The sequence below is a fragment of the Solanum tuberosum genome, unplaced genomic scaffold (assembly GCF_000226075.1).
Source record: "Solanum tuberosum cultivar DM 1-3 516 R44 unplaced genomic scaffold, SolTub_3.0 scf00573, whole genome shotgun sequence".
NCBI classification, from domain to species: domain Eukaryota; kingdom Viridiplantae; phylum Streptophyta; class Magnoliopsida; order Solanales; family Solanaceae; genus Solanum; species Solanum tuberosum.
Genome location: NW_006239517.1, coordinates 185,002 through 207,224, shown reverse-complemented (window position 1 = coordinate 207,224; position 22,223 = coordinate 185,002). Strand labels below are relative to the sequence as shown.

Here is a 22,223-nt window from a genome sequence, read left to right as displayed (position 1 = left end):
AACAAAGATAAGTTTTAGACATAATTATATATTGTAGAGATCATAAAACTAACAAATAGTTGGATTAAATGTAACTACATTAAAAGGATACTATTAGATTTCAACCATGCAGTTCTAACTATGTGGCGTAGAATTCATTTAATAAAATGAAAGAAATATAACAATTATAGTTTTTAACGCTTTGTTATATTTTGAAGTCAGTCTAGCTATATTAAAAATATAAAATATGAGAAATTATTTCCAATATTTATATATTTTTTAAAAACTATAATTGATAAAACAATTAATACATGAATACTAGTTTAAGATAAATATTTAAATATATGAAATATTTAAGTACTTATTTAGCACTAATTAAGTACTAACATACATAAACATCTCTACAACAACAATAATTGTCCAGACTTGACGCACCCCTTAAGAAATAATAAATAATAGAGATAATATTATTATTTTATCCTTTGATTTTATTAAATTTAATGTTTTGTGAAATGTGTTAGATGATAAATAATATTTATTAGTAAGGGTAAAATAGACACGAAAAGTAAACTATCTCTTGATTTTCTAAACTGAACAAATATTGTTGGACAACTGTTTTTGGTATAGTGAATAACTATTGTTTGACTGAGGGAGTATTAACAAAAATTTGAATGTACATATATAGGATTATTATATAAGAATATCAAAATAAAACAATTAGTGGCAGCTTGAAGTAGAATCGCCACTACTACTCTATGTTCTGTGGCGACTAGTGTTTTTGCCGCTAAAATTAGTACTTTTTGTTGCAACCTTTTCAGATCGCCACTAAAACTAAAACTTTTGTAGCAACTAATTTAGCCGCCACAAAATATCATATATCTTGTAGTGGTTCCTATGTTTGTTACTTGAATTTTTACATGTTTGTATGCCTGCTTTTATGTGTTTTAGCATTATAATGATATTTCCTAGATTTTAGATGTCAAAATGAGGAAAAGATCGATGGTTACAAACTAACCACAAACATTTCTATCAAGTTGTAAAAATATTCAGAGACTTTGTCAATAATACACGCAAAATTGGGCAATGTACGAAGCACATGCATTGCCAATAATTGTCATTGTGTAGTTTACTTTAAAGCATAAACCTCTAATTTGTGAGTTCCATGCTGAGTGTCATAAATTAATAAAATAAAAAGAAGAATAAAGTAGAGAGAGAAGAGAGAAGCCCTTTGTTTATAGGAAAAACGAATTTGGTCTTTAATTACAATTCCTAACTTTCCTAAAAGAATAAAATAGATATTTACTATAACATACTAAATTACTAATAAATATATTTGTAATAGATAAAATATTTTGAATATATTTTCTTCAACTTGTTTGGAATTAAGATATACATGAATATTAATTTTGTTTAGATAATAAATAAAGGGGATAAGCCACACGTATCCCCTAAACTATAATCGAAATACCAGAAACATATTTTAACTAAACTAAGTTCCTACTTCCCCCGAGCTCAATTTTTTTGAAATTTTATATACTTTTTGACTTATATGAAACACTCCGTAACTTCACGTAGTTGAAACGCGTGGAAAATGTTTGAATGTCACGTAAGCCAAAAAGGTGTTACTATTGATGTTCCTATCTATTATCATGTCAAGCCTTTAGAAGTGTTACTACTGGTGTTGCTCCAACCTTACAAGGCTTCAATCCATTCTACAAAAAGTGGTCAAGCAAATAAGATGATAATTTATTGTAATTTTCTTCTGCAACATTTTTTGCACATCTCGCGGGTACTATATTAGTAGTTAAATAGTAAAAGAAATGAAATTATAAGAAACTCTTAGAGTAATACTATAATTACTAGTAAGAAAGAACAATGAAACTATTCTTTACTATCTAACTAATCTTCTATTCTACTTTGTGTCATTTCACTACATCAAAAATGATCATTAGGCCCCTAAATCTTGTTAAATTGGTTCTGACATCACTAAGTGGAAAAATAATACGGTGATATAGTTGATGACACTTCATATTATCTGCCATAGATATTTCATAAATAAATAATATCAAACTTGATTTCACTTAATTATTGACCCGAAGTCATTTTTTAAATTAAGCATTCATGTCATTAGTTGAAAAACAATACTTGATATAGTTGGTGACACTTAATTTTATTTAAAAAAATAATATACAGTAAAACCTTACTAAATCAATACTTGGTTAATTAATAACCTCTCTAAAAATAATATATTTCTCCGGTCCCGATTGGACCAATGAAAATAATCACTCATTTTGATAAAATAATAAGATAATATATTTTCAGAAGACTCCTATATAAATATACGGTCTCATTAATATTATAAATTAATAATTCTTTAAAAGTACAAATATATCTAAGACAATTTAGTGAAATATGATTCTATTGTATTATGTTTTTTGTTAAAATTTAAATCTAGTTGAAGCTCATCTCTAACTTTTCTTATTACATCCAAAAGTTTCGGTGTTGTCTTTTCGAACTGCACCATAAAATTATGAAGATTTCTAAATGCGATAAATGTTTCCTTATGCGTAACTGGTTCCAAAGGTATTGTATCATCTTCAACTTTATCATCAACATTATTTTTTTCAATTGTATCCACAATTTCTTCTAAGCGCTGGACCTTTGAACATGTATCATTTTCACTCATCAAACAAGTTATTAACGTCCATTTTATTGCAGTAATCGAGATCATTAAATTCATGACCTCGAGTTCATGAATGATGTTTTCACAAGTGAGTTTATTAAATTCTCTGAGATTTCATCCCTGAACAAATATTGCGGTGTCGAAACACTCTTTAAGTTAATAAATATTAATTTATTGATTAAATAATACATCTATAAAATAATAATATTTTATGATCTCACCTATATTAATTTAGTGAGAGTTTACTGAAGTTGATGAGACATAATTTATTTTAATAAATAAAGTATGTAATATGATTGAGGGTGTGATTAAATCCCCGAAATAAATATATTGTATTAATTTATTGAACATCAATTTCACTGTATGAATCAATCCACAAGGTTAGGTTTAATTTATCAGTCATTGACTACACTAATTATTAATCCAGAGTCATTTTTTAGATTAAGTATTCACATCACAAGTTGAAAAATAATTGGCATAGTTGGTGACACTTCATTTCATCTGACATAAAAAAACACTTCTCAATAATAGAAGGAATAAGGATTTAATTTCCGTTTAATATTACAGTTATATCTTCCATTAAAATATTTCATAAATAAATAATATCAAACTTGACTTCACTTAATTATTGACCCGATGTCATTTTTTAAATTAAGCATTCATGTCATTAGTTAAAAAATAATACTTGATATAGTTGGTGACATTTAATTTTATTTAAAGAAACAATATAGTAGGTGAGTCTTAATTTTATTTTAATATAAACAAATAATGGCTAATTTTAGTATTAAAATCATTTAATTAACACGACTTAGTCATAGGAGTATATTTTAATATATATGTTTTTCTAAATAAATTAAGTAGAAATTATATTAGTTTCAGACATAATTACATGAAGATCGCAAAACTAAAAGATGGTTAGATTTATTGTAATTCCAGTTCGCATAAGTATTGATATGATTTAAATTGATAAATGTTATTAATGGAATTTAACCATACAGTTAGGAGTGTCAAAAGAGCATGAAAAATCGACCGAATCAATCGAACGTAATTGAACCGGATCATTGTTTCAATAAAATCATGAACATTGATCTAAGTCTATAACCGTCCCGAACAATTGAGATGATCTTTTTAATTTATGAAAAAAACCAAAAAAAAATCGAACCGAACCGAATAACCTTACGTACATATAAATTTATTTTATAACATTTTTCAACTATAAATATAACCTAGGTCCTCCGCCTCGGGTGACTGGATGACTTTGGGTCATTGCTCTTTAATTAGCCCTTTTTTTATTTAGGTTTAAAATTAAAAGATGCTATAATAGAAAATCTATTAAACAATATAGCAAAATCTATGCAAGCACTCCTATTAAATCTTTAAGATTAAACAATGCGGAAACAAAGTTTTACATTCATGACTTTTTAGAGAAGAATTAAAGTGTTTTTCAAGAACATATTTGCGAAAGAAATATTTTAATAATAATATATTTGAGGTGATATTTTAAGAGTAAACAATAAATCGAATATTAACCAAATCGTACCGATATTGACGAGAAACCGATATGATTGGGATGATTTAAAAAAAATCTAATTTTGGTTATACATTATAAAATACCCGATAAATTGAGATGATATAATTTTAAAAAAATAATCGACTGAACTGTTCCACTGACACCCCTACATAGAGTTGTATATATGGAGTAACATTCATTTTGAGTATATTTTGTCCTAACTTGTTTGGAATTGAGATAATAAATAAAGTAAGTAATATGATTGGGTGTGTGATTAGACCCCCCGAAATAAATACTCCCCTCCGTCCCTTTTTTAGTTGTCCACTTTTAGAAATTGCACACAGATTAAGACAACAATGATTATCACAGTGAAGTTACAATTTTACCTTTATGACAACTTTTCACTTCAAAATTACAACCACTTATTTGAATTTAAGTGAAATAAATTGGAGGGAAACAACATACACTTTTACAATTTTCAAGAAGTGTAAATAAGGGTATAATAGGAAAAAATTTGTTGTCATTTCTTGATTTGTCAAAATGGACAACTAAATAGGAACAATTAAAAAAGAAAATATGGACAAGTAAATAGGGACGGAGGGAGTATATTGTACTCCCTCCATCCTTTTTTATATGTCATCATTTTTATAAATAGTTAAACCACAATACTTGTCATTTTAGAAAATTTATACATAAATTATCATATTTTTGAGCCTCTTGGCTATGATTAAATAGAAAGTTAACTTCAAATATATATAAAGCGCGAAGATCTCATTGCTGAAAAGAAAAAAGTAGCGTGTATCTTCGAGAGATGACAGATGCAGGGGTGAACTTTCTGGTGGGGAATTTGTTGGATCTGTTAAGTGGTAATATAGATCTGATTAGAGGGGTAGACGATGAGTTCAAAAATTTACTGGAAGAAGTGCAACGCCTGAAAGCATTCCTTGACGATGATGCTAAATTCCACAGCGAGAGCAGTTTATGGGATCAATTGGTGAAAGAAATTCAAAAAATGGTACATAAATCTGAAGATGTAATTGATAAATTTCTGATTCAATCTAAGCTGCATCGAGATAAGAATAAAGTTGAAAGATTCTTCGATGTCGGTCATATGGCAGTAGTTAGGGATCTTGCAGCTGAAATTAAAGACATCCATGAGAAGGTGAAGAAACTTCGGCAAGACCATACAGATTCTTTCAGTCCTAAACCACTTCTTGACATCCCTGAAAAAGCCCACCAAGTAACCCAGGTATGCAACTTTCCATATCTTATTTTATTTTTAAAAATATATCGAATTAATGTTAATTAAATTAACTTTCGAAATTAAAAATAAATGAAAAGACTACTTATTTATTTTATGGGTAAAAAATGATCATTCATAAAATAAAGAAAAGTGGTAGGGGGTGGAGTGGTAAAAAAACATTTTTACCCTTTTTTTTTTTTTGGAATAGGGGTCGTGGGGTGGGGTGGGGTGAGCGGGCTGGTAGATTGGGTGACGAAAAAAACTTTAAATTTTTTATAAAAGAAACAAACTAACTTTTTTTTGGGTTAGGAGGGCCAGGGGCTGATAGGGGTGGGGTGATAAAAAAAAGTTTTAAATTTTTTTTGTTTCTAAAGCTTTTAACAAGATCCTTGCGATAATATGGGAATTCATATTTATTCATATTATTTATTGGATAATTAAGTTTTTATTCATTTAAAATATAAATCAAATACTTTATATATTTTTATTTAATTTGTTTTCGATCTACTCATATTCAATTCTGACTTATTCGTTTTTCGCTCTTAGGCGTGAGAGAGTAAATGGCCAAAAACATCCTTTAAGTATACCTTAAACTCAAACTACATCCTTATATTATTATTGTGAACAAAAAACATCCCTGAACTATTTTGAAAGTTACAAGTTACATCCCTCCTTAATTTTCTATCAAAAATCTAACGACCATCTCCTAATGAAAAGAGATTTTGTCCCGTCACCGTCTTCTTAAACATAGAACAAACATTGTCTTTGCTAAAAGTATTTGTGAATGAATTTGAAATGTCATTTGTGGAGCTTTTTTTCCTACGTTGATTAGACAAGTCTTTTTTTTTTTATTTTAAGAACTTGTTTTCTTAGATAAAATATTTTTCAAAAACTTTGGCCAATTAAATATGAAAAATTGAAAATATTTTTTTTTAAATTATTTTTCCCAGCACCAAAACACACATTAATTAAGAGTTCAAATCCTTCTATTTTAGTATCACATAAATTTTTTTATGTCCAAAGACAAATCTACAAGGTAAACATCTGATTTTTATGTTTAAAGTTTTCATTTAAATAGTTGAGAGTATAGGAAATTTGATGAATGTCGTTGGAGGAGTAACGTACCAATTAGAAAATGAAAAAATAAAGCAAACTCGGAATAGCATGAGATCAATAAGATTCTTGATAGAAAAGCTAACAACATAATAACAAGCTCAGTAAAATTAAAAAAAGGGACAAACCAAAGTTGAACAAGTCCCGAGTTATAAATCTTTAGGCCTTAATTAATTAATATTCCTACAATAATGCTAGTCATAAAATACCTTTTAATATGATTACTAGTTTACTACTTGATAGAGAAGATCAGTGAGTGGGCAAAATTGTTTGCCTTTATCGGAATGTTGTGTGCTTCTACTTAAAGTGGTTAGTTTCTTGATAGAAAGTTAACAGAAGGATGTAACTTGCAGTTTTTTAGATAGTTGAAGGATGTTTTTTGTTCAATGTAATGATACAAGGATGTAGTTTGAGTTTGAGGTATAGTTAAGGGATGTTTTTAGCCATTTACTCGGCGTGAGAATACTTGCTAATGATAAATTTAAAGAACAAATAGAATAAAGACACGTGTCATAAGAAAAAAAAACTGCACCACTGACAGTCCAACCCCTTTGCCTGATATTATGGTAGTAAGATATCAAACTTTGTTTCATCTCTCTACCTCAACTTTGAAATAGAAGTAAAGTTTGACTACACTATATCCTATCCACTCTCTCACTCAGTGTTAGTACATTGGGCGTGTTGTTGGTTATCAAAAAAAATTTATGCTCATATCCTACTTAAGTCTTGGAAGATCTGTTTGGTAGGAAGTAGGAAATGAAAATGTTTTTCAATTTTTTCATGTTTAATTGACTTAAATGTTTTTCAAATTAATTTATTTTCCTCAAATTTAAGGAAAATGAATTCCCTTCAAAAATTAGAAAAATATTTCTAAAACTCTCCTTCAATCTCAAATTATAATTTGTTTTCTCACCCCAACTCATACCCCCGACCCCCTCCATTAAAAAAAAATAAAAAATTAAAAGTTTGTTTTTGAAAAATATTTTCAAATTTTAATTTTTTTTAGTTTTTCACCCCACTCTTCCCCGACCAGGTCCTGGGTTGGATATCCGGTTCCAATTCGAATGTCAGAGTTTGGTTCTGGGGGTCAGATTTCGGATCGGTCGTTGGGTTGTGTCTTAATTCGTGTGTCGGGTCATGTCCTAGATCAATTATGGAGGTTAGCTTCCATGTGAGAAATTATTTTCTTAAAAAGTACTCCTTCCGTTTCAAAAAAATTGATCTGGTTTGACTTGGCACGAAGTTTAAGAAATTAAAGAAGACTTTTGAATCTCGTGGTCCTAAATTAAAGTTATGTCAAATGTACAAAATTGTGCTTAATCTTGTGGTCTTAAACATGCCACATGGAAAGCAAAAAGTAAAATGTTACCAAAAAAGGAAATATGTCATTTTTTTGAAACTGACTAAAAAGGAAAGAAAGATCATTCTTTGTGAAACGGAGGGAGTACTTATTTTTTACTCTTTAATAAAAAATAAAATAAAATAAAATATTTTCTAAGTCATCAATCAAACATGGGTAGAAATGTTGTTGAAAACATTTTCGGCTCTGTTATCTAATGCAATCCGTTTGATTATTATATATGTTTAGAAGGGTCCTTTGGAGGATGATGAAGTGGTCGGGTTTGATGAGGAAGCTAACGAAGTGATGAAGCGACTTGTTGAAGGAGTGTCGGAAAGTGTGGATATTATCCCAGTAGTGGGTATGGCCGGACTTGGAAAAACTACACTGGCAAGAAAAATCTGCAATGATTCTAAGCTTTCATTTGAATTTTTCAGAATCATTTGGGTTAATGTTGGTCTGGAATACAAAATAAAGGATATTTATCTTACGATTCTCAACTTCTTCACAAAACACATAGAAGATCATTTCAATGAGGATGTGGACGCATTAGCTAAGACAATATGTGGTTTTATGAGTGAAGAAGGAGGTAGATGTCTCATTGTTTTAGATGATGTGTGGGTAGCAGAAGTAGTTGATGCTGTCAAGAAAGTTTTCCCCAGAAACAAAAAGGGGCATCGGATCATGCTGACCACGCGTGATGGATACCTTGCTACCTATACCAATCCAGATCCACATAATTTGAAGCGTTTGACACCATCAAATAGTTTTGAGTTGTTGGAAAAAAGGGCTTTTGGCAATGGAAATTTTCCTGTGGAGTTAGTTGAACTTGGAAAAAACATTGCACAAAGATGCTGGGGAGTACCACTTGCAACAGTGCTAATTGCAGGACTATTAAGAGGTCTTCGGAACAAAAGTGACTGGGTAAGAGTTGAAAGCAATGTGTCGCAACGTCTTCATAACAAGGATTATGATTTTGCTTTATTTATAGAGATGAGTTACGATCGTTTGCCTCAAGAAATGCAGAGGTGCTTTTTATACTGTGGCATCTTTCCTCGGGGCTTTGATATCCCTGCTTGGAAATTGATTCGCCTGTGGATTGCGGAAGGGTTAATAAAACCCCAGCAGTCATCCACTCTTGAGGAGATAGCAGAGCGTCATTTGAATGACCTTGTTCATAGGAATTTAGTGATACTGTTGCAAAAGAGGTCTGATGGTTCAAATAAAGACATGTCGTCTTCACGACATGTTACATGAGTTTTGCAGAACAAAGGCTGCTAACAAATGGCTTTTTCAAGAAATATGTACAACAGTTGATAACGCTATTCCTTCTATACAGGACTCAGACACTTGCCGTCGATTGTGCATTCAACCATCTACTCTGAATGACTTTCTCTCCACAAAACCTTCTGCAGAACATGTCAGATCTTTCTATTGTTTTTCCTCGAAACAAAAACAAACTGACTTGTCTCCTAATGACATCAAACTCATTCACAAGCATTTCCACTTATGAGAGTCTTGGATGTTGAGTCTCTCAAATTTCTTTTCTCCAAAGACTTTAACAATTTATTTCATTTGAGGTATGTTGCTATCTCAGGTGACTTTAAGGCCCTCCCTCCTACCTTTGGTAAATTCTGGAATTTACAAACTCTTATACTTAATACAAGTACCTCAGAGCCCACTCTTGACGTAAAGCAGACATATGGAACATGTTACAGTTGAGGCATCTGCACACCAGCATACCTGCAAAATTGCCGTCCCCTACTATCACCACAGGTAAACCTTCTTGCCTGCAAACTCTTTCTTTAGTTGCACCAGAAAGTTGCAAGAAAGATGTGTTCGCCAAGGCATGTTTTCTAAAAAAATTGAGCATTCGAGGGCAAATGGCGGTTTTTTTTGAGTCCAGGGGTGGAATCAGCAATCTTGAAGAGCTTAAGTGCCTGGAACATTTGAAACTGTTGAATGATGTTCTTTACATGAATAAAACAATTCATCTTCCAGCAACATTCTTCAGACTTGTACGTACAGTGAACAAGTTAACTTTGGCAAACACAAGGTTTTCATGGAATGAGGCGGACAAGTTAGGGCAATTGGAATCCCTTGAGGTTCTAAAGTTAAAACATAATGCATTTGTTGGTAATTCCTGGAAGCCAGAGATTGGAGGTTTTCGCCAGCTCCAGGTCTTATGGATTGAAAGTTCAGCAGAATTAGAATCTTGGGAGGCTTCGGATGTTAACTTCCCCATGCTTAGTCACCTTGTTCTTATCTCTTGTGATAAGCTTGACGCTCTACCAATTGAGCTAGCTGATTTACCTAACTTTCAAGAGATGAGGCTGGAGAAAATGAGCAAAGCCATCGAATCTGCAAAAGCAATAGAGGAAAGGAGGACATCTAAGAGCATCAAATTCAAGCTAACCATATCATGTTGAAAGGTCAGTCAAATTCATTTCATCTGATATATATTTACAAGAGTTCTATCTGCAATACTCTCCTGATCTCATATATTTATGTTTTCGCTTTTCTGTAGGTGAGAGAATCAAGGTGACATTGCTAATAACAAGTCTTGATTCATGAACAAACTTGGGGTACTCTTTATTTCATGTCTTTTTTGCAGTCCATTCATCTAATAAACTTGTTCTAGTAAAGAAGATACTTATTTAAGTTGTAATTTGTGTATTAAAGCTTTGTGAACTTTGATAATAAGTCTCCATTTATGTTTGAAATAATTTTAGCAGATTTCAATTATTTGTTTCACTACAAAATACAGGTTGAAACCTAGGGCCAAAACCGAATGATGGCCTCGGTTTTAAGACAAGACAGACTCGACTACGGCATCCGAATATGCTAGGGTTGGTTTAAGAAAACCGATTGAGTCCCTTGATTAAACCAAATTCAAGTATTTATTGTGACATTGAACAATTCCAGCACTAGTAACCTTTTTTCAACTTTACTACAATACAATTTTTTTATAACATATCAGCCAATTCATGTCCAAATGCGCTCGTCTCATGGACTTGCATCCTTCTTAGGCTGTAAGTGGGTATTTAAGAGAAAATATAATACAGACAGTACTATACAAACTTTCAAAGCAAGATTAGTTGCAAACGGCTTTACTTAAAAGGAAGATATTGATTACTTTGATACAAATGCTTCTGTGGATAGAATAACATCTATTAGAGTAATTTTATCCTTGGCATCTATATATGATTTGTATGTACATCAAATGGATGTCAAAACTGCATTCTGAAATGGATGTTTAAATGAAGAAATCTATATGAAACAATCTGAAGGATTTGTTCTTCCTGGTAATGAACATAAAATTTGTAAGGTAATAAAGTTTCTTTATGGTTTGAAACAAGTACCAAAATAATGACATCAAAAATTTGATCTGATGGGCTTGTACATAACATTGCTGATAAATGTATTTACTCCAAATTTATAAAAGATTATGGAGTTGTCATTTATCTTTATGTAGATGACATGTTGATTTTTGGTACAAACATTCTTGGGATCTCTGAAACTAAGAAATATCTAACTTCAGTCTTAAAAATGAAAGATTTGAATGAAGTAGATACTATCTTAGGTACTAAAGTCAAGAGAAATAATAAGAGAGTGACTTTATCACAAGCCCACTATATTGATAAGTTACTTAACAAGTTCAATCATTTGGGCATAGAGGAATGTAATACTCCATATGATTCAAGTATAAAGCTTACAAAAAATAATGGAATAACAGTGGCATTTCCAGACATTTCCATATTCTGCGATAGTGAGACTACTATGTGCGTAGCTCATAATAAAATGTATAATGGGAAATCGAGACATATAAGGCATGCTTATATAAGAGAGTTAGTTACCAGTGGAATTATAACTATAGTGTATGTGAGATCAAATAACAATTTGGCTGATCCATTTACAAAAGCATTAAATAAAGATGCAGTACAACAAACTAGTGAAGGAATGGGGTTAAAACTCTTAAATTAAACGCAAGTAACGGAAAGCCAACTTTGAGTTAGTATACACTCTGACAATATAAGTTCAATGGGTAATAACAGTATTTGTGTTATTTAAGCACGAGTCTCCTCGCTTAAATTCTTGATTCCGGTGTACTGTTTACTATTATGGGAGGAGTTTAGATTTCTGTAATAATAAATTTTAAAGTGCATACTATTACAAGAAAGAGGATGAGTTAATTCTTAATGAAATTAGCAAATATCTGTAGTAACAGGACAGTCTATTACTTTAGCTAATTCATTCTCACCATTACAACGAAATTCTTTATTGGGTTCCGTATATGATTTGAGAATCACAATAAAGATATGCTTTGCTTCGCTGGACTGTCCCACAGAAACCCAAATGTTGTTGGAAAATTTGGTTCTAATGTGAGATCACTCCATACTTTTCTTGCCAGTGTGGTTTTGCCAAGTTCATTCATACCCACAATAAACCTCCTCTGTTTCTCTATCACTTCATTTGCTTCTTTAATGAACCCAACAATTTGTTTAACCTCCAAGAATGTATCCTCTATATACTCCATTAAGATTGGATGATGTTCAAAAACAAAGCTTAGCCACTCCCCTCTAGTCCATATTAGTGTGTTTGGAAGTGATCTTAGGCGTATTTATATGCCTAAGTTGTCGATAATTGCCCATGTTTTGATTGAAGTAATAAATGATCTTTAGTTATTAGCTTGATTTTCATGTAACTTGCGATGATTGTGCACTAACGCACGTGATTAGTTGTTTTAGGAACCTTTTAAATAAGTTGGAGTGGATTTGGAGAAGAAGAAAAGGGCTAAGGCAAGAACCACCAGTGGCTGGCGCACTGGTTGGTGCAGTGCGCCACTAGTGGAACTTCAGAGAGGACTCTCAGGCGCGACGCGCCAAGGCCCAAAGTTCAGAGGTGCCTGCCTGGCGTACTGCCAGGCGCGACGCTCCAACACTAAAACTTCAGTGGCATGTACCTGGGGCGATGGGAGGCGCGGCGCCCCACCCCTATCCCGACTTTTCCAGCAAAAACAAGATTAAATAGGACTCCTAGTTGAAGTAGAAGTTGGTTCCAATTTTCCTAACATCTATAAATAGACCCCTAGGGCTAAATTGTAGGGGGTTCGACATTATTTTGGTGTGCAAGAGCAAGATTCATCTTTTGTAATAGGTTTTGATCTTCTAACTCTTCTATTTTCCGGAAATCGCATGAACAATTGTATTTTGTGGTTTTCTAATAGTATGAGTGGCTAAACGCCCTAGTTCTGGGGCTGTAGTTACGAATTGATTGTTGATTATTCAAGGTTCTTGAATTAATTCTTGGTTGTCATTATAAGTTCCTTCTATATTCTTGTTTTAGTATTTTTTGCTTGATCACCATAAGATAAATTTATTGTCTAATCTTAAAATCGAGAGAGGAGGGGTTAGATAGACCAGAGAATATAGAGAGCTTGATCAATCCATTAAGTTGAGGTGATTTGTGTTCAGGAGTGACGCCCGAACGAACAACTTGATTGGTTACGAAACATGATGAACTATAAATGCTCTCTAGTCAGGCCTGTTTATCCTCGCTCAACGATGCAGTTAGAAAGCTAACTGAGTAGGTGACTAGAAGTTTAAAACCCGACTCATACAATTAACCCTGTAAACCAGTAACTTGACAACTAAAATTAGTTCTAAGCTGAGAATATGATACATGAGATTCATTGCATGCTGCATGCCTGGAATTGTCTTTTACTTGCTTGAAACATCATCTTAAAGTCGTTCACAATTGGTTACTTTTATTTATTGCATAATTAGTAGTAGTAGTTAACAATCATCACCATTTCTGAAAACGGTTACTTTTATTTTATTTGTAGAGTTAAGTGTTAGATATAAGTTGATCATAAGTCCCTTCGGAACGATAACTCATTTCTTTAAGAATCAATAGTACTTGAGCGATCACTTATTAAGAATAAATATTTATTCACTTTTAATAGATCATATATTCGTTTATGGTGTTTGTTTACTTATATAGTATATGATTTAGTCATGTATAGAGTTTTAACTTATACAAAACTGTTGAATGATGTTGTTTACATGAATAAAACAGTTCAACTTCCTATAACATTCTTCAGACTTGTACGTACCGTGAAGAAGTTAATTTTGAGAAACACAAGGTTTGCATGGAGTGAGGCGGACAAATTAGGGCAATTGGAACCCCTTGAGGTTCTAAAGTTGAAAGAAAATGCATTCATAGGTGACACTTGGAAGCCGGAGGTAGGAGGTTTTAGCAAACTCCGGGTATTGTGGATCGAGTGGGCAGAATTAGAAACTTTGGAGGCATCCAATCTTAACTTCCCCATCCTTAGGAACCTTGTTCTTGTCTCGTGTGATAAGCTCAACTCTGTGCCGTTTGAGCTGGCCTATATACCTAACCTTCAAGAGATGGAGTTAGTAAACACACACAAAGCAGTCAAATCTGCAAGAGATATACTGGAACATAAGATATCTCATGACATAAAATTCAAGTGCAGCATATTCCCTCCTGAAGCTGATCCAAGGCCACACAGTGAAGTTGAAAGTCAGTCGAATTCATTTGTTTATCTTCCACAATTTTCCTCTCTTTGTTTCTGTTTATTTTTTTCATTTACTAAAACTTTTCCTCTTCTTCTGCAGGAGAGAACTTGGACATTGAGCTTGCTGGAAGCCAGAGATCATCAGACAAATAGCTAGCTGGAGTATTGTCATTTTCAAATAAGGCTAACTCGAGTTCCCCCTTCGTGTGGAAGCCACAGGCAAATAACTGTTTGCATCTATCCTATTTTGTTATGGTTATATTTGCTTTGTTTTCATTTGTGTAAAACTCTTGTTAGTTTCTTTTCAATACTAGAAGGAAGAGTTTGTTGAATTGTGAAATATATATACTTAAGGGCAGTGTTATTGACATGCCTCCTGCTATAAAGAATTCTCTACATGTATTTTCGTTAAGATTTCCAACAAGACTACTGCTCAAATGATCATCTTCATCTGAAATCGGAATTGATTGAACTTAATTAGATGGGAGAGATTTTGCATCTAGCTCATGAAAGAAATTTGCAGAGGGTGTGATTACCGTATTTGCCTATTATAGTTGTTATGCTTTATTTTTGTGTTTTAATGAACTTGAAAAAAAAACATCAATTTTCGTAGTTGAGTGACGTTTTAAAATATTAACTCATTAGTTTCCTCATCAAAACCGAACCACTTCATCACCCTCCAAAATAAGTCATTCAAACATGCTCTTGTTGGATAATTGAGCTGAGACATCAAAATACACAATATATATATATATATTTATTTTTATTTTTAAATATTCTCTTTCTAATTAAAGGCATGAATAAAAAGAATTTGCATGAATCATGAATAGTATGCGGAACAATTAACGGCAGAAAATCTAATTTCGAAAATTACTGTTTCAGCAAGTAATTAACACTAATAATAGTATGCTTCATGTTGTTTAACCTAGTTTTTTCTTTTATGGAGAACTTACATAAATCTCACTAGTTTAGCAGCTAATTATTTAGATATACACACTCCAGTTTATAATATTTCGTATCTTACCAGATTTGGTGCATCCAAATACATTCAGATACATGTATCACGGGATACATGAGGTCAAAATTAGGTGTAATTTGTTATAGCTACATTGTATCCAAGTAGATTCGCATGTATATGTGATACATAATAAACCTCACTCGCCTCCCTCGTCTCTCTCCCATCTCGCTCGTCACTCTCGTATGTATATAGTGTCCAAATACATGTGAATCACACTAGACACATGGATACTTACAAATCACACCAAATACATGTATCTATAGTGTGAATTGTGATCTCATGTATTTAGGATACATAATGAATTTCACTCGCCTCCCTTCTTATTTTAGTGTATCTTGTAATAAACATACATATATTTAAGTGTATCTTCCTTAATATATGATAGAAAACTCTTGACTAGTATTGACATACGTAATATTTTGAAAGTATAGGTAATCATAATATATATGGTAGTACGTAGTCCTCTTTCCATTTTTTTTCTTCTATTTATTGGACCTAATAAACTATATAACCACGAGTAGCCCAAATTCATCTTTCTAACTGGGCCGGCGGGAACCCAATAGACGAAATTCGACCCGAAAAATGATCGGTATTCTTAGGAGAGAAGGAAAAGAGAAAAAGAGTAGATGACTGATTGAAAATGACCCTTCAATTTTGTGGACTCTCTTCTCTAATTATATTCACTTCTAGACCTTTCTTCTCCTACTTAACTTGACAAACTTAATGCATTACACCACAAGTTTCTACTGAATTTTTCTAACAAATTTTCCCATTTTTTCTATGTGATTTTCACTATATTTCATTGTTATTGACTGGATTTTGGGAAAGAGTGAATCAGAAAAATGATGATAAATTTTCAAGGTTTTTCAAAGCAGAAATCTCCTCAGGTATTGTAATTTGATTTTATTAGCCAATTTGCTCTAATTTTGTGGTTTTGATTCATTGATCAATGTTGTTTGGAAATTGAATATTATAATGCATAATGATGATGATGCTAGCTAGTCACATTAGGAAAAATGAAGCCGTGCTGGCTGCTTAGTTGAATGTGTTGATCTGGATTCTATATAAGGAGTTGATTTGCATCTGGATATGGAATAGAAAGTTTGAGATTTGTTGAGTTTTGATTATTTGTGGCGATAATACCAAAATATCAAGTTGTGTGCTGTCGTTTATATCTCTTTTTACCTAATAATTGGTAGAATATGTCTTTCTCGTAAGTGGTATACTTACACCTATATATGTCAAAGTTTCTAGCCTTTCCAAAAAACTTCAGAAGCAAATTTGCTTAGGAGTTCTAAGAGTAATTTGCCAGCTGATTTTAGTGTGTGTTGATAAATATATTATCGACTTGCTACATGCTTTTTCTCTTGCCTTGTTTTGATTTTTGATATGTAAGGCTAGTGGAGAGTTTTGATTTTTGTACTTAAGAAGGGTAAAGAAACAATTTTCACTCGAATTTTGCCAAATTAGCCGTACATGCTCTCTGAATAGAGATAAAAACAGTAGGTGATTGATTATTTTTATCTGCCTAAGCCTTGGTGGTAAAGTGTTACCCGGTAGCTGTGCTGGTGGGAAGTAGTAGGTATATACAGTGAAATAGTCCAGGTGCACGCAAGTTGGTCCGGACACCACTCTTAATGGAAAAAAGATAGTCATGCATTCCCCCTTTTGAAAGAGTGTTTAGAAAGGACCTAACTGTTCAAACATATCATATATGTCCTTTATTTCAAGCAGAGGTGAATCTGGCATATTTTTTTCTATGCTGACCATTTAAATTACTAACTAAGACACGTGGAAGAAAGGAAAGAAGAGAAAACGTCCAGATTTGTCCTTGAACTTTGCAAAGTTAGTCATCAACGCTCTCTTATGTTACTTTTGATCTTTATTTAAGAAGGGAACCACTACTATCATAGTCGATAACCAAGAAGAGCTTTCAGCATCCTCTTTGAAATTCTTAATTTTTTGCAAATGTACCATACAAAAAATATTTGATTGAATTTGTTCCATGCCAGTTGACTAATATAGAAATAGGGGCATGGATGGCTACATTTGCGGAGTATAGGAGCAAATTTAGACATCTTCTGTTTTCCTTTTCGCGTGTGTCACTTGCACGACAATTGTGCCAGTTGGAACTCTGTTAAAAATGAAGGGCATGTATGATAAATGGGTAATTTAAGCAGACTTTCAAGGAATGGCATAGGATACTAATTTTGTGAAGTTCAGGATCAAGTTTGAACCTTTTCTCATTTAAGAGTATTCTTCTATGAGTATTTCTGGAACACTTTGAGCTCAGGATACACTGATATTGGAGGTGGATGCAACTTCCACCTTAAGCATTTAGGTAAATAGATATCTAACAGTGAAATTGTATAAATTCAACTCCTTACACCTGAATAATGAATTCCAATGGGGAAAATTTAAAAAAAGTTGTGTACTTTTCAGACTATAGCTGTATGGTTCTAATGACATCGCAATTTGATTTTCATTGGTTTTACCTGCTAATGTTGACAGGTTCTATTTGAAAATGCATTACCAGCGTCTGATCCTGGCACACTGGAGCAATTAAAAGAGTTGAGCTCCAGAAGGAGAGCCATCGAATCCATCAATCAGAATAGCTTTGTGACTGAGGCCATTGCTAGAGAAATGTCTGGGGGATTGACTTCTCGATGTGAACAGGTAGTCATTTTGTTTGACGTGCTATCAAGAAAGCATAAAAAATGTAGTTTCAGTGAGACCCTTTTCATCTTTGTTTGTGTCCTAAATTTTGTAAAATTTCTAAATGATATTGCTTACTCCTTTCCAACTTGTTTAAGTCTTTGTATATTACCTGCTTGCTAACATAGCGACATGGTAATAATGACATTCTGTGTCACAAATTCAGCTGGACAAATGGGCTAGCTGGCCTTTTATACTGACCAACTGCTTCCTAACCTTTCAAAAGCAACAAACAGTGTAAGAAACTTTCTCATTTTGATTTTGTTTCAATCTATACAGAATATACAGAAGGTAGAACAATATTTGCCACTTTTGGGGAACTTGATACATCATGTAAATATAGTTGGTGACAACCCGAAGATGGCTCAATGGATTTCTGACCTAAAGATTAGGTGGAGCAGCTCTCTCGCTCCATCCTCCTTTTTCCATCTTAGCGGTCCAAAACTTTATCAAATGGATAGTTTGCATTTTGAACTTGGTATGACAACTTTCGTTCTTGGAGCATTGCTTCGAGATCAAGCTCTGGAAGTTCTGTCAACAGGTATGTGTTGTATATATGTTCTCATCTCTATCTTTTTATGGAAATGTCTTATTTATCTCCCATATTTCAGATCTAGTGCAATCTGCCACCGTTCTCAGAAAAGCTGCGGGAGTTTACCAACATCTAGCTCAGGTTGTCCTTCCGTGTTTGCAGCCTGAGTTGGCACAAGAAAGGCCACCAGAAGCTCTAATTAGTGTTTCTTCTGCAACCACCCTTGTTTGTTTAGCTGAGGCACAGGTTAGTCTTAATTGTTATCTGGTTTTCTTTTTTCTTCTCGAGGCTCTCCAATAATGATGCTATCTATATTTTCTAAATCAGAATTTGAGCATCAACGTGTTCTGTTTTCCATTTTATCTTTTGTTTGGATAGTAATAATGTTCTGTTTTTGCTTGCCTGATGTTGGACTTAGGCTGTGACAGTGAAGAAGGCAGAGCAAAAAGGGAATACTGGAGGACTTTTGGCGAAGCTGCACTATGGTGTTTGTGAATTTCTTAATGAAGCTATTCATACCTTGAATTCAGCCACCAAGCAGTGCAAAGACATTTCATCTTTAACGGTATGCTTGTTGATCTACTTCTTTCGTCTTTTCTTGCTCCCCTTATTGGTTCTTTATATACCGATGCTTTTGATATGCTTTAGATTCATCAGTATCGCTGAAAGCTTTTAGCTTCAAGAACCTTTTCTATTATTATTATGATTTGACTTTCCGGAAATTATAAACATGCTTACTATTGCAAGGGTTGACATGAGTCTTTGGGTGATATTTCTTGCCTATACAGGACTATATTACGACCTGTAAAATGCTGCATGAATTACTTAGTTACAAGTATCTCGCTGAGAGTCTAAAGACCGATGGGAAAATAGGCTTTGCTATCGGAGTTCTTTATCATGTGATACAAAGTTCAGAAAAACATACACCAAGAGAAGAGTCATGGAGACTAGTTTATAAGCAAGTGATTGATGACTTGACTGTGCTGCTCCGGAAGTATGAACACGAGAATGAGTTTGTCTGGCACGAGAAAATTCCGATGCAGGATGAGTTGCCGGTACCTCAAGGTGTCAAGATTGTTAGTTCCATAGTTTATCAACCACAAAGGTGGGAAAGAACACTTGTTTTCAAAATGTAACAGTAAATGTTCTTTTGTTGAGAGGACTTCAAAGTCCATCTGAGTGTTTTGAAAGGTGAGATATTATTCTTAAAGCATTTTTCTCTAGTGTAAATTCCCAATTTTTTGTGCATTTCTGGCACCACTTATATAGCTCAGAACGAAAATTTTTACTGTGGATGAGGTACAACTTGTACTAGTTATGTGAGGATATTTTTTATTGCAATTATATTCCGATCTATGAGACTCATGCTTTATTTTTCATTATTTGTCTTTTGTATCTCTTTCATGCTCTTCTCTTTCCTCTTTTGTTTCCTTAGTTTTTCTTTTTTAAAAAAATTATTTGGAAACCGAATACCATATTAATAAAGTAAGATAATTTTAAAATAAGTTTAAAATAAACTAAAGCAAGTGTCCATAAGCAATTTTTCTAGGCTCATAAGCGTAATATATACAATAATTTATTTAAATCATAATATGTCAATAATGAGATCATGCTAGAACCATGAGACTTGCGGAATGTTTGATACCTTCTCCTCGATTAACATAATATCTTACCCAAATTTTTTCTTCGCAGACCAATTAAAATGAAGAGTCAACTTTTTTTTATTAGAGTTTCACCAAAATTCAATTTTAAGTGGCGATTCTAAATAAAATAAATATTTTTTGAAAATAGTCCCTTTAATTGAAAAACCTCGATGAAAAAAGGAATGTGACAGTCATACAGATACTCTTGAAATGACCGAGATATTAAAATGTGAACAATACAACTTCAAAACCTGTGAGACTGAATATACTATGAAATTATTATTTAAAAGTTTGTATACATAATATGTATATTATTCAAATATATTACATTATTTATTTCAAACGCTAGCTAAAACTAGCCAATATTGTCAAATATTCATTACACAAATACGAACATACACACATACATAATGTATAGAACCATTCAACATTATAGATTTTCTATTACTTGAGAAGGTGACTTTCAATATCTTTGAGTCCAATAATGAAAACACCCAAGAGTGTGAGAGGCTCTGGGGTATCTTCAGTTTTCTTCTCGTACATAAGTGTGACAGTTGTCCACTGATGTTCACTAGATGTGATGATAGTAAAGGAATCATACAACTCTAACATATTTCCTCCAATCACTTTCCAAGTGGTCGATTTCTTTTCAAGGTCAATCGATTCAATCTTTTCTTTAAGAAGCATTTCCTTTCCATCTGTAATTATTAAAAAACAAATACAAGAGATGTCACTCCTAATTTAAATATTTGAATCCTCATAAAAGCATAAACATTCACAAAATAATATTCTCATCTAATTTAGTTTGTTTTTCCTCATTTTCATTTTTCACATTGGGGAGAATATGAGGATTAGTAGGACAAGCTATAAATTTGATTGTATTGTGTTTGGTATGAGTGAAGTAGTTCTTCATGTTTTTTTTTTTGAAATATTTAAAAAATATTTTCTGATGTTTAATTAGCAAGTAAAAGATATATTGGAAATTTTTTATATTAAATATTAATAATATTGATAAATCATAGAGTAGCAGAACTTTTGAGTATTAAAGAAACGATTTCTTAGAGTTAGAAGGAGCAAGTAGAAATAAAGTTAAAAGTTAAGGTAATTTTTAATAAAGATAAGACTTCAAGTCACAGGGTGAAAGAAGTTATATATGTTTTTCCTTTTTAATGCAAAATTTCCTACTTTGAAATATATTTATGGTAAATTTCTTTTTATGAAGATCTCACCGTCTATCAAGTCTCAAATACAATAAAGTACAAAGTCAAGATATATTCTGATTAATATTATATTTCATGCCCCTCATGTATATTAGATAGAAAGAACCTTCTCAATCAGTTTAAATTTATAAGAATTAAATTAAATTAGTTATTAAAATTTCCTTTGTTGTATAGTATAGACACGTTTATGCACATGACGCTTTAAACTTTGTTTTTTTACCAAGTAATTAGTTAAGGGGTAAATAACAAAAATAAATAAATAAATTCAAAGGGGTGATAGGACCCCAACATAAGTTAAGTGTAACTGACAATTTCAACATAGTTATATCTTAGGAAAAACTACCTAATTACACATAAATCACTACCATATATACTATATCTATCTCTAGTTTAAAATAATTACACATACTACCATTTTTAATATTTATACCATATATTTTAAAATATTTAATCAGATACACTAATCCCTTAAATATGATATTTCATAATTATCTTAAATTTAAACTCCTTAATTAATGATCCATTAACAATTCAAATCCCCCCACCCCCACCCCCTCAAAAGTCCACCAACCCTCTTTCTTTCTGCCTCTTTCTTCCATCTGCCGTTCCTTCATCCTCTTCATACATGTTTTCATGTTCAAATTAGCATTATACATATAGGTTTGTTTCTATTGTTTTATTATT

The 22,223-nt window shown here is 32.4% G+C and overlaps 3 protein-coding genes across 6 annotated transcripts in view; 2 read left to right on the top strand and 1 right to left on the bottom strand.

Annotated features, from left to right (window-relative positions):
* Positions 1-4,862: 4,862 nt before the first annotated feature.
* Positions 4,863-10,609, top strand: LOC102589432 (probable disease resistance RPP8-like protein 2). Of its 3 annotated transcripts, XM_006366010.2 has the most exons (4): positions 4,863-5,421; positions 7,562-7,687; positions 8,120-10,299; positions 10,395-10,609. In XM_006366010.2, exons 1-3 carry the CDS (start codon positions 4,984-4,986, stop codon positions 9,122-9,124), a joined length of 1,569 nt encoding a protein of 522 aa, XP_006366072.1. In that variant the 5' UTR covers positions 4,863-4,983; the 3' UTR covers positions 9,125-10,299; positions 10,395-10,609. The 3 variants fall into 3 exon arrangements, with proteins under 3 accessions (XP_006366072.1, XP_006366074.1, XP_006366073.1); XM_006366012.2 differs by lacking the exon at positions 7,562-7,687 and having other exon boundaries at positions 4,864-5,421; XM_006366011.2 differs by lacking the exon at positions 7,562-7,687 and having other exon boundaries at positions 4,865-5,421; positions 8,117-10,299.
* Positions 10,610-16,092: 5,483 nt separating this feature from the next.
* On the top strand, positions 16,093-20,041 carry LOC102589109 (programmed cell death 6-interacting protein). 2 transcript variants are annotated; one of them, XM_006366008.2, is made up of 6 exons: positions 16,093-16,316; positions 17,941-18,105; positions 18,424-18,685; positions 18,756-18,922; positions 19,095-19,241; positions 19,465-20,041. In XM_006366008.2, exons 1-6 carry the CDS (start codon positions 16,272-16,274, stop codon positions 19,810-19,812), a joined length of 1,134 nt encoding a protein of 377 aa, XP_006366070.1. In that variant the 5' UTR covers positions 16,093-16,271; the 3' UTR covers positions 19,813-20,041. The 2 variants fall into 2 exon arrangements, with proteins under 2 accessions (XP_006366070.1, XP_015160194.1); XM_015304708.1 differs by lacking the exon at positions 16,093-16,316 and adding an exon at positions 17,589-17,770.
* A 573-nt stretch (positions 20,042-20,614) lies between these two features.
* LOC102588779 (kirola-like) overlaps positions 20,615-22,223 on the bottom strand; it is a 3,197-nt gene continuing 1,588 nt past the window's right edge. The window contains exon 2 of the mRNA XM_006366007.2: positions 20,615-21,017. Within this exon, the coding sequence (XP_006366069.1) occupies positions 20,764-21,017 (254 nt within the window). The 3' untranslated portion in view covers positions 20,615-20,763. The remainder of the gene's footprint in view (positions 21,018-22,223) is intronic.

What these genes read in the sequence shown, in the direction of transcription:
- LOC102589432 (XM_006366010.2), top strand. Translation starts at nt 4,984, where the DNA reads ATGACAGATGCAGGGGTGAACTTTCTGGTGGGGAATTTGTTGGATCTG. An exon ending in AAGCCCACCAAGTAACCCAG is followed by an intron (nt 5,422 to 7,561) that starts GTATGCAACTTT and finishes TTCCCCGACCAG; the next exon opens with GTCCTGGGTTGGATATCCGG. An exon ending in GTCCTAGATCAATTATGGAG is followed by an intron (nt 7,688 to 8,119) that starts GTTAGCTTCCAT and finishes TATGTTTAGAAG; the next exon opens with GGTCCTTTGGAGGATGATGA.
- LOC102589109 (XM_006366008.2), top strand. Translation starts at nt 16,272, where the DNA reads ATGATGATAAATTTTCAAGGTTTTTCAAAGCAGAAATCTCCTCAG. An exon ending in CAAAGCAGAAATCTCCTCAG is followed by an intron (nt 16,317 to 17,940) that starts GTATTGTAATTT and finishes TAATGTTGACAG; the next exon opens with GTTCTATTTGAAAATGCATT. An exon ending in TGACTTCTCGATGTGAACAG is followed by an intron (nt 18,106 to 18,423) that starts GTAGTCATTTTG and finishes CAATCTATACAG; the next exon opens with AATATACAGAAGGTAGAACA.